At 47.3% G+C, this 14,917-nt stretch overlaps 1 protein-coding gene across 1 annotated transcript; it reads right to left on the reverse strand.

Annotated features, from left to right (window-relative positions):
- Positions 1–3,882: 3,882 nt before the first annotated feature.
- On the reverse strand, positions 3,883–6,304 carry LOC141022174 (uncharacterized). Its single transcript, XM_073498326.1, has 2 exons — positions 4,449–6,304; positions 3,883–4,272 (listed from the first exon to the last, which is right to left on the reverse strand). The coding sequence occupies exon 1, from the start codon at positions 6,166–6,168 to the stop codon at positions 4,672–4,674; it is 1,497 nt and encodes a 498-aa protein (XP_073354427.1). The 5' UTR covers positions 6,169–6,304; the 3' UTR covers positions 3,883–4,272; positions 4,449–4,671.
- Between the last annotated feature and the right edge of the window lie 8,613 nt (positions 6,305–14,917).

Consider the following 14,917-nt stretch of genomic DNA (forward strand, 5'->3'; position numbering starts at 1 on the left):
ACAGAATCAAACTATGTAGTGCAACTTTATTTTAGAAAACTTGTAGAATTAATTGTTATGGCAAACTGAACCGAAATTTCACTGACACATCAAATTTTTGCCATGCTTGAAAGCTTATACATGTATGTACGACTTCAGGCTGAAGCTAAAAAACTGAAATTATAACCACGTCTTGTAAATTGGCACTTGAAAATAAGAACTTTGTTTGCTCAGATGCTTAACAAATTAACTTACCCCCCAAATCTTTGGGCCTTCTCAAGGATTGGTTGTCCCCAGGAAAACAGACCCGGCTTTATCCATCGCTGGGGTGCAAAGGATTAGTTTTGCTTCGGATAATCGGATAGCATGCACAGAGACCAAGCTAACGTTAAAAGGAGAAACACGTTCGATAAAAACCTGAAATGATAATTTTTGTCATACCGTAATTACATAAGAAATATGAGAGCAAAGCACCTCTAAACAGAGGACTGGCAAATATGGCATTTTTAATACCATGGAGGCTTTGTGTGACCTATGTGGTTGGGAATTTCGTCAAATTCCAATGAAAGCAGTTCAGATCCTCCCTTGTAAGTTCTTCTACATCATGAATCTCTTTGCATCGTTCCATTCTAACTTTGCAAACAGTAGCATCCATGAGGGCTATAATATGTTTGTTTGACAAATCATGCGCGCCAATGTGTAAACCTGAGTTCAAAACCTGCCATCATATTCAGTTATTCACTTTCTCTTCTTTTACGATTTAGTGTGCATCCACTCAAGCAGCCCCAAACTGGCTAAAACAGGGCTAAATCATAATCTATCTGGAAATATAAAATGTTTAGCAACAGCAAGCAGGAGCACGTTTAGGCTGCAGTATGGCCTAAAAACGGCTTATCAAATCTAAGTACAGTAAAATAGTTGTAGGCAGATCATTGTAAGACTTAGGTTTTTGGGAAACTGCACAAGGGTGTAGCTATCTCATATATATAAGGGGTACACCAAGGTGTACGATACAATATACAAGACATATACAGAAGCTATATGTAAATATAGTCTAACACCCTCCCTCAATCTTAACTATGCCCTGAAGTACAAAGTATGTTAAGATTGCGCCTGCAGCCTACAAACTGAGGTTGTGGAAGAGGCTTCGTGAAGATGTCAGCAAGTTGATCTTTGGAGGAGATGAACTTGATGTGGAGTAGCTTCTGTGCAACACGTTCCCGTACAAAGTGATAGTCAACTTCAATGTGTTTTGTCCGAGCATGAAACACTGGATTAGATGAGAGATATGTAGCTCCAATGTTGTCACACCAAAGAACAGGCGGCTGAGTTTGAGAAACTCCCAACTCTCTCAATAAGGACTGTACCCATATGATCTCAGCTGTAGCATTTGCAACTGCTTTGTATTCAGCTTCAGTGCTACTCTTGGACACTGTAGCTTGTTTGCGAGCAGCCCGGGCAATCAAGTTAGGACCAAAGAAGACAACATGTCCCCCCGTGGATCGCCTGTCATCTGGATTACCAGCCCGGTCCGCATCTGAAAAAGCAGAGAGCGTAGGAGACGGTGCTGGCTGAAGGAGTAAACCATATGAGGCAGTAAAGCAAACATAGCGAAGAATGCGCTTCACCGCTGTCCAATGAGAAGTCCGAGGAGCATGAAGAAATTGGCAGACACGATTGACTGCATATGAAATATCTGGCCGAGTGATAGTTAAATACTGCAGGCCACCAACAACGCTACGATACTCAGTGACGTCATCAGAGGTGAGAGGATCTCCATCAAAGGCAGACAGACGGTCAATAGCAGACATAGGAGTCATGGCATGTTTGCATTTCAGCATACCTGCCCGTCGCAACAGGTCCAGCGAATACTTATGCTGCGTGAGTGTCAAGCCATCAGAAGAACGTGAAACTTCCAGGCCAAGGAAGTAATGCAACGTTCCTAAATCCTTCACCGCAAAATCACCACTCAAGGAAGATATGAGACGATCAGCAGCAGCATCCGAGGAGCTAATGAGGATAATGTCATCAACATATACCAGAAGATACATCGTCACCTGAGGCCGATGCAGAAGGAAGAGCGAGGTGTCAGTAGTAGAGGGAACAAAACCAAGTGACCGAAGAACAGAGCCCAATCTGGCATGCCAAGCACGAGGAGCCTGCTTCAGCCCATAGAGCGCCTTGACCAGGCGACACAGGTGATGAGGGCGAGCAGGATCAACGAACCCCGGGGGCTGACGCATGTAAACCTCCTCATCCAGAACACCATGAAGAAAAGCATTCTGAATATCCAGCTGACGAAGAAACCAGCCCCGAGTAACAGCCAAGGACAACAGAAGCCGTATAGTCGTTGGTTTGATCACCGGACTGAACGTATCCTCGTAGTCAAGACCATACCTTTGCTTGAACCCTTTCGCCACTAACCGTGCCTTATAGCGTTCAAGAGAACCATCGGCATGCTTCTTAACTTTGAAGACCCACTTGGAATCAATAATATTGACACCAGAGACCGGGGGAACAAGCTGCCAAGTACCATTTGTCAACAATGCCTGATACTCTTGCTCCATAGCTTGGCGCCAATGAGGAATCCTGAGAGCAACCTGAAAGTGACGCGGTTCAGCCAAAGGATCTTCCTTGACATGAGCAACACATGCCGCAAGCCAGGCCACCGTCCCATCTTTGCGTTGCTTGGGACACACAATACCAGATCGACTGCGAGTATGTGGTCGAAGAGGAATAGCCGCAGGTGGTGTAGCAAGTGGCGACGGCACCGGCGATGAAGAAGTATCCGGCGAAGCAGCCGGTGACAATGCAGTGGTGACAGGCGAGGACGAGGTCGACCCAGGCGAGGCAGACCCGGGCGAGACAATCGACTGGGTGGGGGAATCAGTCGTCTCGAGGCGAACCAAGGCGCGGCAGCCTGGCCCAGGCGAGATCGCCGGCTCGGGAGAAGCAGGCCCAGGTGAGATCACCGGCTCGGGGGAGGCCGGCGCAGGGGAGACCAGCCCAGGCAAGGCCAGCCCAGGCGAGACCGGCCCAGCCTCAGAAGAGGCCGGCACGGGCAGAGCCCGCGCTGAAGAGCCCGGTCTAGGCGCTGAAGAGCCCTGTCCAGGCGTGCATGGCGCATGCACGAGGCCACTCCCCACGTCAGGTGCAGTTGATGGCTCCGGCTCCTCCAGCAACTCAAGGCGAGCTCCACGACCCGTTCCTGCAGCATGATTAGGCAACAACGCAGGAGAATATGCAATATCAACAAATTGAGCAGGCAGTGGAGGGGTGGATTGCGAGGAGGAGACTGGAGGTGTGAGAGTTGTGGACAAAGACGAGAACGGAAATACACTCTCGTCAAACACAACATCACGCGAGATGTAGACACGGTTGGATGGAATATGAAGACACTTGTACCCTTTGTGAAGAGAGCTATACCCAAGAAAAACACAAGGTTTTGACCGAAACTCGAGCTTACGCTTATTATAAGGACGAAGATGAGGCCAGCATGCACAACCAAAAACTTTGAGAAAAGTATAATCTGGAACTTCATTAAGCAACAGTTCAAGTGGTGTTTTCATCCCAAGGAGTCGTGTAGGAAGCCTATTTATGAGAAAACAGGCAGTGGAAAATGCATCACTCCAAAACCGAAAAGGTGCCGATGCATGAGCAAGTAAAGTGAGACCAGTTTCGACAATGTGACGATGCTTACGTTCAGCCGTGCCATTCTGCTGATGTGTATGAGGACAAGACACGCGATGTGAAATCCCAAGCTTATTAAAAAAGGAATGGAGGTTGTGATATTCACCCCCAATCTGACTGAACATGAATGATCTTATGCTTAAGAAGATGCTCAACGTGAGCTTGAAATTGTAGGAACACATCAAACACATCAGATTTACGCTTGATAAGATAAAGCCAAGTAAACCGACTATAAGCATCAATAAAACTGACATAATAATTATGACCGCTCACAGAAGTTTGGGCATGCCCCCATACATCAGAATAAATAAGCTCAAGTGGAGTTTTGACGACACGACTCGAATCTGAAAACGAAAGCTGATGACTCTTGCCTTGCTGACAGGCATCACAGACTGTGGCAACATCTTTATTGGACACAACGGGAAGACTATGACGATGAAGAACACTACGAATTATGGGAGTGGCAGGATGGCCGAGCCGTGCATGCCAATGAGTAGGCGACACACGGACACCAATGAGTGCTTGAGGGGCAGAAGGCAGATCAAGTGCATATAATCCATCGCGCAGGCGACCTCTAAGCAGAACGTCCCTCGTGGCCCGATCCTTGATAAAAAAATAAAAAGGATGAAACTCAGTGAAAACATTGTTATCACGAGTAAGCTGAGGAACAGACAATAGGCTACGAGTAGCAGAAGGAACTCTAAGGACATTACGAAGATGAAGAGATTTTTGTTTATGAGTTAAAAGAGAGGCCTGACCAACATGTGATATGTGCATACCTGCTCCACTGGCGGTGTGAACCTGGTCATGACCACGGTATGGCTCCTGAACCGAGAGTTTGCCCATCTCGCCCGTGAGATGATTCGTAGCGCCCATGTCCATATACCAAGTCGGATCAATGGGATATGATGGAGTGTGGCCTGCTTGACGAGCAGGCTCATGAGTGGCCAAGGCAGCTTGTTTCTCGTTGCCTTTGCCATTGTTGCCGACGCCGAGGAAGTCCTACTTGAAGCGGCGATGACAACGGGAAGCAACGTGACCTGGAATGTTACACAGTTGGCAGGGGAGCTCAACACCACATGAAGGGCAGCAAGCACACGAACGGCCACCCCCGGTCGGGGGGAAGGGGGCAGCGGCAGGCGACCGCGGAGCCTGTGAAGTCAGTGGTACTGATTTACCCGCTGCAGATGACTTGAAGGGCTTCCCTTTTCCACGAGTGGCAGCGTTGGCAGCAATGAAACTCGGGTTGGTACGGCGGGACTTGACGCGCTGTTCCGTGGCAAGGAGGCGGGCGTAGAGCTCACGGGGTTCAAGTGGAGTATCACGACCATTGATGTTCTCAGCAAGGTTATCATAGTCGTCGTCCCGGCCGTTCATGACGAAAGTGGTGAAATCCTCTTTGCGAAGCGGTTGACCAATGGAGGCCAAAGTGTCTGCGAGACGCGTCATCTTGCTGAAGTAGTCGGTAATGCTGAGGTCAAGAAGCTTGGTCTCCCCCAGCTCCGTACGAAGAGTGTGAGCACGGGCCTGCTGCTGAGATGCGAAGCTGGTGTGAAGGGCAGACCACGCCTCCTGGGACGTGGCAGTGAAGAGGACCAAGGAGGACACTGCCTCGGTGAGTGACGACTGGATCGCCGAAAGGATGGCCTGATCCTGAGCCACCCACGCATGGTATGCCGGGTGATGTGGTGGAGGACACGGCAAGGAACCGTCGACGTAACCCTCCAGGTAGCGACTGCGGAGAAGTGGCAGCACCTGTGCACGCCACGACAAATAATTGTCCGTCGTCAGCTTCACTGGGATTAGATGCACGAAGTAGAACGGCGCACTGGCCACGGCATGATCAGCAGGAGGAGGCGACGTGTAGTAGCTCATGTGGGATGAACCACCAGATGCAGCCATGGCCGGAGGGTAGTAGCCGCCGTAGGGCAATGGCGGTGGCGGAGCCCTGTCCGACCCGGCGTTCGCGGCGCCAGGTGCAGCCGCATAGGGTTGCGGGTTTGAAGACGCGTAGGGCGCCGCTGTGACGGCGGCAGGAGGTGCAGCCGCAGCGGCCGCGTAGGGCGAGGCGCCATACGCCGCGTTATACGCGGCACCGGGTGCAGGCGGCGCCCCGTAGTGGCCCGTCGACGGAGGAGCCGCCCCGTAGGGGCCGTAGGGCAGCGATCCGGCAGGGACAGGCGCCGCCCCGTAGGGGCCTGCTGGCGGCGGGGGAGCGGCCCCGTAGGGCCCGTAGGTCGCCGATCCCATCCAGGGACCAGCGTACGAAGGATCTCCCGGGACCAGCGGAGGCGCGACCGGTGACGGCGGCGGTGGCTGATCCGAGGAGGCGCCCACCATCGAGGACTGGCCGGTGTAGACCGAGACCAGGGGGCGCGAGGAGAGGAACGGCGATGCAGGCGCCGTGACAGGGGCCGGCGCGACGGCGGCGACGGAGTTCGGTGCGATCGCGGCGGCGGCGGCAGCGGAAAACATAGGACCGGTTAGGGCTGATACCATGTAAGACTTAGGTTTTTGGGAAACTGCACGACACCCATTAAGGATGTGGCTATCTCATATATATAAGGGGTACACCAAAGTGTACGATACAATATACAAGACATATATAGAAGCTATATGTAAATACAGTCTAACAATCATGACATCTATATTCTTACCAAATCGGTAGCCTACCTCCAAGTATTTCATTCACCATTCTAGTAATTTATCGAGAGCGGTACTCGACAAATTGAAATTGCACTGGAGGCAAGACAAAGATCAGAAGATGGATGTTGCTTCCCAGGGTGGATTCCCAGATTCAATTCAGTAGGAAGAACCTTGTAGGGCATAGTGGGGAGCACGTACTAAATTCCACCTTGGCCAGGCATACTACGGCCCTATAAACAAACAGGGGACTTGGGAGCGGTATTTGAGACCAAGCCGCCGCTGCCGCGTTGTGCTCAACCAAGAGAAGGGGCGCAGGGGACTTGGGCGTTGTTCGGTGCTGTAACACCCCCCCCCCCCCCCCCCCCCCCCCCCCCGGTAGGTACGCTGCCACATCCTGTAAACCATACTCTTTCTTCTCAATATATCGACTCACAAAGGTTTTACGAGCTCACAAAAAGACTACGAATGCCAACAACACAATGAAATTTGGTGGGATGACTAGCAGATCAGAACCCCTAGAGAGCGCGATTGAATGGCTGAGGACGTCAAATTGTTGTGGGAGGATGTTAGTGGCAGCTTTACTGTTTTTTAATAAACAGTTTGTTGGTAGTGGGATCACAAAAGACTGGAAAAGAACAGATGGAAACAATATGTGCTACTTCATTTATATATAAAAAACACTTTGCCTGCAAAAAGGCTCCTGAATATGGCACTATTCCTCTTAGTAAGTTAAAGTTGGATAGTATGTTACTATGGCTCCCTGATAAGTACTAAAATCAGATTGAATAACAAAATTTAAAATTAGATAAATGTTGCTAGCATCAGTATTAAAAGTTAGAGTTGACGACAATTGTACCTACAAGAACTACTGCTGTAAGTTCTAACTAATAGAGCTTTTGTTCTTGCACGAATGAATGATCAGAAATAGAAGTATGATCAGACATAAGAAACTGTTCACTAAGACAGGCATTCACAAAGGCAATATACTCAGGGTCGTTGCCAGTGATGATCATGTGTCAACATATAGAAGAAGAGCCCGACCATGAGTAGAAAAGTGGACAAACAGTGCCGGATCATGAGCACACGCTGAAAAACCAATGGCAGTAGGCAAAACGCTCAAAATAGGTGTGAGGGGCTTATTTAAGGCCATAGAGAGAGAGATGAAGACGAATGATCAGGAACAAAATACCAGGTGGTGACTGGATATAAACCTCCTCACGCAGCTCACCATTAAGAAAGGCAGTCTTAACATCAAGTTGAGACAGAAACCAGTGGCGAACAGAGGCCACGACAAGAAGTGTGTGAACATTGGTCATATGGGCCACAGGAGCAACAGTCGCATCGTAATCACGACCATGCTCCTGCTGAAAGCCACAAGCCACAAGACGAGTTTTTTAACGCTTAAGAAAACCATCGGAGCGAGTCTTAACCTTGTAGACCCGCTTACAAGTGATGAGACGAACACGGGGAGGAAAAGAAACAAGATCACACGTGTCGGTGCGCCCAAGAGCATCAAGCTCCTCTGCCATTGCAAACAGCCATTCAGAGTGAACAACTTCACGATAAGAAGTCGACTCAAGAACAGCAGGGTCGGCGCTTGGAAAACCAAGGCAATGAACCGGTGGAAGCAAAGGACGACCCAAGCCATAAGTAGACTGAGACGAGGAAGATGACACATCAGTAGAATATCCACAACAGATGAACGACGAGTATAAAAGGGAAGAAACGATGGAAGAATACGAGGAATCACCGGGGTGGACTCAGTTGATGGAGACAGAGAAGTCATCAGAGATGAAGGTGCAGAATCCTGTGACAAGCGAGGTGAGGAAACCATGGGAGATGGCAACATCGGATCTGCAATAGTCAGAGAAGCAGGGGCCATAGGACGGATGGGCAAGGGCTCAACGGTTATGATAGATGTGTCAAGGAAAGTGAGGAAAAAGATATCCTCCACTAAAAGGGTCAAGGAAGATGGACGCGGGTAGAAAGAAGACTCATCAAAAGTCACATCCCAAGAAATAATACGTATCCGACGACCAACATGATCACAACAACGATAGTCCTTGTGCTCATCACTATACTAAGGAGACACACTCGACAAATGTGCCATCAACAACCCCAACAGTCTAAAGACACACCGCCGGAGACGGATCCAAGAAGACCACGTCAAACTAAGGATGAGAGACGAGAGCCGCACAGATGACCAAGGTGATGATGCAACTACTGAAAAGAGCTTGTAGGCAACGCAACGGAGGTGGAGAGACTGGCAGCGTCGTAGCGGAGGGAAGGTAAAGCCAGTCAAGCAAAACTATCTCTCGTCTGAACACCTGCATTGATAACTGTGATTGGGCCCTCTCTCAGCTGAATGGTATCGAGGATAAGCGCTCGCTCTCGGTACCTGAAAGTAACTTTCGTCTCGTCCTCAAAACGCACTCCTGACTCTGCTAAAATATAAATAGGAGTGTTGAAAAAAGAGGTACACGGTCAGATGGTTTCATGGTGGTAGTGTTAACACCAAGTTCTTCCATTCTACAGCTACCGAGCAAAGAGGCGATCTTGTTTCAAACCTATAAAGAGAGACCTGGCCAGTCTAACCCTGTGGACATAAAATATAAACAGGAGTATTGAAAAAAGAGGTACACGGTCAGATGGTTTCATGGTGGTAGTGTTAACACCAAGTTCTTCCATTCTACAGCTACCGAGCAAAGAGGCGATATTGTTTCAAACCTATAAAGAGAGACCTGGCCAGTCTAACCCTGTGGACATGAAGTTTGACCTGTTGTCTATCTCAAACGTGTGGATGGCCTCGAGGAGCTAACAGTTCCTTTCACAAGTGAGGTAGTTGATCAGGTTGTGAGGGACATGCCGGCTGACCGTGCGCCTATGCCCGATGGTTTTGACGGTTGCTTCTTAAACCATGTTGGCACATTGTCAAAGAGGAGTTATACAAGGTTTGCATGGATTTGTATTAAGGGAATTTAGATTTGAGTAGCCTTAACTCCGCCCAAAGTTGTGTCGCTCAGACAACAAATGATTATCGCCCAATCTCTTCTAAACTGTTGTGAGAAGTTGATCACTAAACTCCTAGCAAACAACTTGCAGAAACTTATCCTTCGTATCATCCATCGTACTCAGTACAGGTTCTTCAAGGGTAGGTCCATCCAACACTGCTTGGCATGTGCTTTTGAATACATCCACCAGTGTCAGGTGTCATGTCGTGCTTGCTTTCTCTTGAAGTTGGATTTTGCCAAGGCATTCGACACGATCGTGCATGAACCGATGATTCAAATCATGAGAAACATGTGTTTCAATGATAAGTGGCTGCAATGGATTGGTTGTATCTTTTCTTCAGGAAGCTCAGTTGAGTTGTCAATGGATTGCCGGGCCGACAGTTCTCCTGCAAGCGTAGGGTCAGACAGGGTGAACCCTTGTCGCCGTTGATTTTTGTTCTAGCTGCGGATCTACTGCAATCAGCCATCAACGATGCACATGCAAGAAATCTAATTCAACTCCCAATTGCAACCTGTAATAATGACTCCAGTGATTCAGTACGCCGATGACACCATGGTCATGTCGGCCTACCCACGTCAAGCTGAGCAAATGAAACTTATTCTGTCGGACTATGCAACTTCTGTTGGGCTGTGCATTAATTTTCATAAATCAACTATGGTGCCAATCAATTTGGATCATGCAGAAAACTTTTGTTTTGGCCCGGATCTTTCAGTGTATGGTGGGACAAATGTCGTTTACTTACCTGGGATTGCCTTTGAGCACCACACGCCCCTTCCGTCATGGATCTTATGCCACTAGTTTCTTCTATTCAGAGAAGATTGCACACGGCTAATTCCCTGCTTACTATGGTTCAAAGCTTACGCTGGTTAACTCCGTGCTTACATCTTTGGCCGTCTATGCGATGTGCTCGACGAAGGTACACCCCAAGATCATTGAACATCTTGATAAACTACGTAGGCACTACCTATGGCGTAAAAAACTGATGATGGAGTCAAGGGGAACTCGCTGGCTGCCTAGGACATGGTCTGTCACCCAAAAGACAGAGGTGGACTGGGTGTTATAAACTTCGAGGTGCAAAATCACGGTTTGTTGCTCAAACAGTTGCATAAGTTCTACAATAGTGAGGATATCCCGTGGGTGCAGTTAATTTGGTTTGCATATTATACTGACAAGATCCCACACTCTGGTTTGTGGATCCGTCAGTTGTCAGATATCTACAGGGGTGTGATAAAATTCGTTGTAGGGGATAGCAAAACGGTACTTTTTTGGAAAGAACTCTGACGAGATAACAATAGCCTCGCATCCTATCTACCCTTGTCCATTGAGGCTCGCGAGGAAGTCAGAGACTTGCAACTCATTAGGTTGATCGTGTGTCGGATGTCATCGACACTTGGTTGAGTGCCTAATATGGGTGAAAGAGTTTAAGATCAGCAAATTCTACACCTATTGTTTTAGAGATGTGCAGGTGGATGATGCATTCCGTTGGATATGGAGAACCACGTGCGCTATGGAGTGGAAGATGTTTCTTTGGCTCCTTCTACCTGATCGTCTAAATACAAGAAATATGTTGCGCAGGAGGCACTACAAGATTGATAATGATGATTATAGCTGCCTCTTATGCCATAACCCCCTGGAGGAATGCCTGGCACACCTTCTCTTCAAATGCCCATTCAGTGTTTATGTCGTGTGCTTGCCTTGGGACAAACCCTAGGATTTGGGACCAAGGTAGGGGACGAGTTGGGGAAGGGGATCAGAACAAGAGAAGGAAGAAGAAGTCAAGGGGAAAGGGGAAAGAGGAAACTGTTTCTTTTCATTTCTTTTTCGATGCCGGATAGCTACAGTGACTCGAGCTTATATACAGCTCCACACCCACGCTCTCTCTATTACATGGCCCATGGCCCATGGTCCACATCTACCAGGCCTACATTTGAATAACACTCACTCGCTGGTGTTTTCCTCTATCTAAACTGCTCCTCTGTTCTGCCCTATCTCGCCTGATGACGTTGGGGAGATGACAGTGCCCTCTCCTTGAGAAGCTGCTTGTCCCCAAGCAGCGGCTTGTGGAAATCTCTTCTCAAGTGCCACATAATCCTCCCAAGTTGCAAAGTCAGCCGGCAAATCAGACCAGCGAATCAACACTTGTAATAACGCTGCATTTCCTCGCTTTACCAGACGGCGGTCCAAAATTTCTGATGGAGTCAACTCTTCAATATCCAGCCTTGGAAGCTTTGGTAATGTTTGGAAAACTGGAGTGTGATCAGGTACTTGTTGCTTCAACTGAGACACGTGAAACACTGGATGAATTTGTGTATCAGGAGGAAGGGCCAACTTGTAGACTGCTGGACCAAACTTCTCCAGAATATGAAATGGTCCAAAGTACTTGAAAGCCAGTTTAGGACAAGGTCTGTTGATCAAGGATAGTTGTCCATAAGGCTGCAATTTCAGGAAGACAAATTCCCCTACTGCAAACTCCCTCATTGTCCTGTGCTTGTCAGCATCTGCTTTGAACTTCTGCTGAGCTCTCTGAAGATGATGTTTCAAATGTTCAGCATGGGCTTGTCTGTCCTGCAACCACTATTGAATATTAGGAGAAGTATCTTCAGGTGGTCTGAGAAACTGACCCATATGTGGATCTTGCCCATACAAGGCCTTAAATGGTGTGCATCCCAAGGAAGAGTGGTAAGTGGTATTGTACCACAGTTCTGCCAGTGCTAGTTAGTTGTGCCACTTGGTAGGTGAGTCATGAACTGCACACCTCAAATGCATCTCCAAACATTGATTCACCCTTTCTGTTTGCCCATCTGTTTGAGGGTGTCTGGCAGTGGACATTTGTAATTTGGGGCCCCATATTGCCAGCAGCTCTTTCCAGAAATGGCTAGTAAACACTGTGTCTCCGTCAGATGTTATAGTCAAGGGCATGCTGTGCAGCTTCACCACTTGTTGCATAAATGCTTGAGCTACTATAGCAGCAGAGTATGGATGCTTCAAAGGGATGAAGTGACTGTATTTGGAGTATCTGTCCACCACTACCAAAATGGCAATGTATCCATTGGATTTTGGCAGCCCTTCCACAAAATGCATAGTGATATCTTCCCAAGCTCTGACTGGTATGGGCAATGGATTGAGCAACCCTTGGTATTTAGAGTTTTCATGTTTAGCTAGCTGACATACTTGACACTGCTGTACAAAATTCTATACATCTTGCTTTATCCCATTCCAATGAAACAACTTCTTCACTCTCTGATATGTAGCTTGAATGCCACTGTGTCCTCCAATGGGAGACGCATGGAAAGCTTCAATTAACTTCGTATGTAAACCTGAATTAGAGCCCACCCAGACCTTTCCTTTAAATATGACCAGTCCTTGAGAGAGAGAAAATCCAGGCTCATCAGCATCAGTTATTGCTAATTTAGTTAACAGCTCTTGTGCTCTTGTATCCGCTGCATAAGAATTTGCCACTTCTTGTAGCGAAACTGGCTGAGCAGTAGATACAGCTTGTATAGCAAACACATGTCCCACTCTGGATAGTGCATCAGCTGCTTTATTTTATATGCCCTTCTTGTACTGAAACTTAAACCGTAGCCCGGCTAACTTGGACATTGCTTTCTTCTGTAATTCAGTGTGTAGCACCTGATCTTCCAGGTTACATAAGCTTTTGTGATCTATTTTAATCACAAATGGCCCTATGCTCAGATATGATCTCCATTTATCTACTGCCATGAATTCCTTCTCATAAGTAGGCGATTTTTGATTTTGCACACCTAGAGCTTTACTGTAGTAGGCCACTGGATGTCCTTGTTGACTCAGCACAGCTCCAATCCCAGTGTCACAGGCATCAGTTTCCACTGTGAATGGTTTAGAAAAATCTGGCAGAGCTAGGACTGGAGTGGAGCTCATGGCTGTTTTAAGTTTCTCAAATGCAGTTTGCGCTCCATGTGTCCATTGGAATGTTTTGAGCCGCAACAAGGAAGTGAGGGGTTTTGCTAGTATGCCATATTGAGCCACAAATTTCCTATAATACCCAGTGAGTCCTAGGAATCCTCTCAACTCAGTTTTCTTAGGATCTGTGGCCACCCCTTTGTCAGAGATCACATGGCCCAAGTAGCTCAACTGCTGTGTAGCAAAACAACACTTGCTCATTTTAGCATACAACTGATTTCCCTCAAAGTTTGTAACACTTGTTTAAGATGTTCTCTGTTTTCTTCTAATGTTCCACTAAACACCAGTATATCATCCATGAATATCAAAACAAATTTCCTGGCATATTTTTTGAAAATAATATTCACCAGACACTGAAAAGTAGCAGGAGCATTTGTCAATCCAAATGGCATTACTCTGAACTGATATTACCCATGATGAGTCTTGAAAGCAGTTTTTTCCTCATCAGTCTCAATCATCCTTATCTGGTGGTATCCAGATCTTAAATCCAATTTGGAAAACCACTTTGCTCCAGCAATCTCATCCAACAACTCATCTACCACTGGCATGGGAAATTTGTTTTTGATTGTTAGAGTGTTCAGTCTTCTATAATCTACACAAAATCTCCAAGTTCCATCTTTCTTTCTGACAAGCAGCACCGGAGAAGCAAAGGGAGACATACTGGGTTTGATGAGACCAGAAGCCAACATTTCATTAACTTGCTTTTCTATTTCATCTTTTTGCTGTGGGTTATATCTATAAGGTCTGACATCTAGTGGTACACTGTCAGGTATGAGAGCAATAGCATGGTCAAACTCCCTATGGGGGGGCAACTGTTTTGGGTCAGCAAACACATCAGCAAAATCTGCTAATGTAGAGGAAATGCACTTTGGTACCACATGATCTTCAGTTTGCAGAGTGGGACATATAACAGCAGTGGCCCATATATATTTCCTTTTTCCCACTTCAGCATTTGCTCCATAGTAATAGCTTGAATCTCAGTTTGTTGTTTCTCAACAATCCCTTGCAATCTAATTTGTTGGCCCTGTTTGTCAAACTGTAACCATTTCTCTTCCCAGTGGCAGACCATAGCTCCCCATTGAGCCAGCCAGTCCATACCTAAAATGGCATCATATCCTCCAAGGTCAATCACCTCCATATCAGATGTAAATGTGTGTCCACTAATCCACCACTGTAAACCAGACAATTCAGTCTCACACTGCAGTTGATCACCATTGACAACTTTGACTTGTAGGGATTTGTCTAGCACAGTTGCTTTGTGTTTGAGCTTCTCAGCTAGCTGTCTGTCTATGAATGTGTGAGAACTCCCTGAGTCCACCAACAGTAACATGACCTTGTTCTCCACTAATGCCCTCAACCTGATTGTTTTGCTGTTGGCAGAACCTGATATGGCATTGACAGAAAGGTAAGCAGCTACCTCCTCCACTGCCTCTTCAGCGGAAATGGCGTTGAGCGCCTCATCTGAAAGTTTCCCGTCAATTTCCTGAGCTTCCAATGCCTTGAGCTGTAAGGGTGGTTTGTTGGCACACACATGACCCTGATTGTATTTGTCCCCACAACTGTAACACTGGCCATTTGCTCTCCTGAATTCTTTGAGTTGTTTTGCTCGCCACAAATCTCCTGCTGCAAATTGAGGACGGGATGAATTTTC

This window comes from Aegilops tauschii, chromosome 5 (assembly GCF_002575655.3).
Source record: "Aegilops tauschii subsp. strangulata cultivar AL8/78 chromosome 5, Aet v6.0, whole genome shotgun sequence".
In the NCBI taxonomy this organism is placed as follows: Eukaryota; Viridiplantae; Streptophyta; class Magnoliopsida; order Poales; family Poaceae; genus Aegilops; species Aegilops tauschii.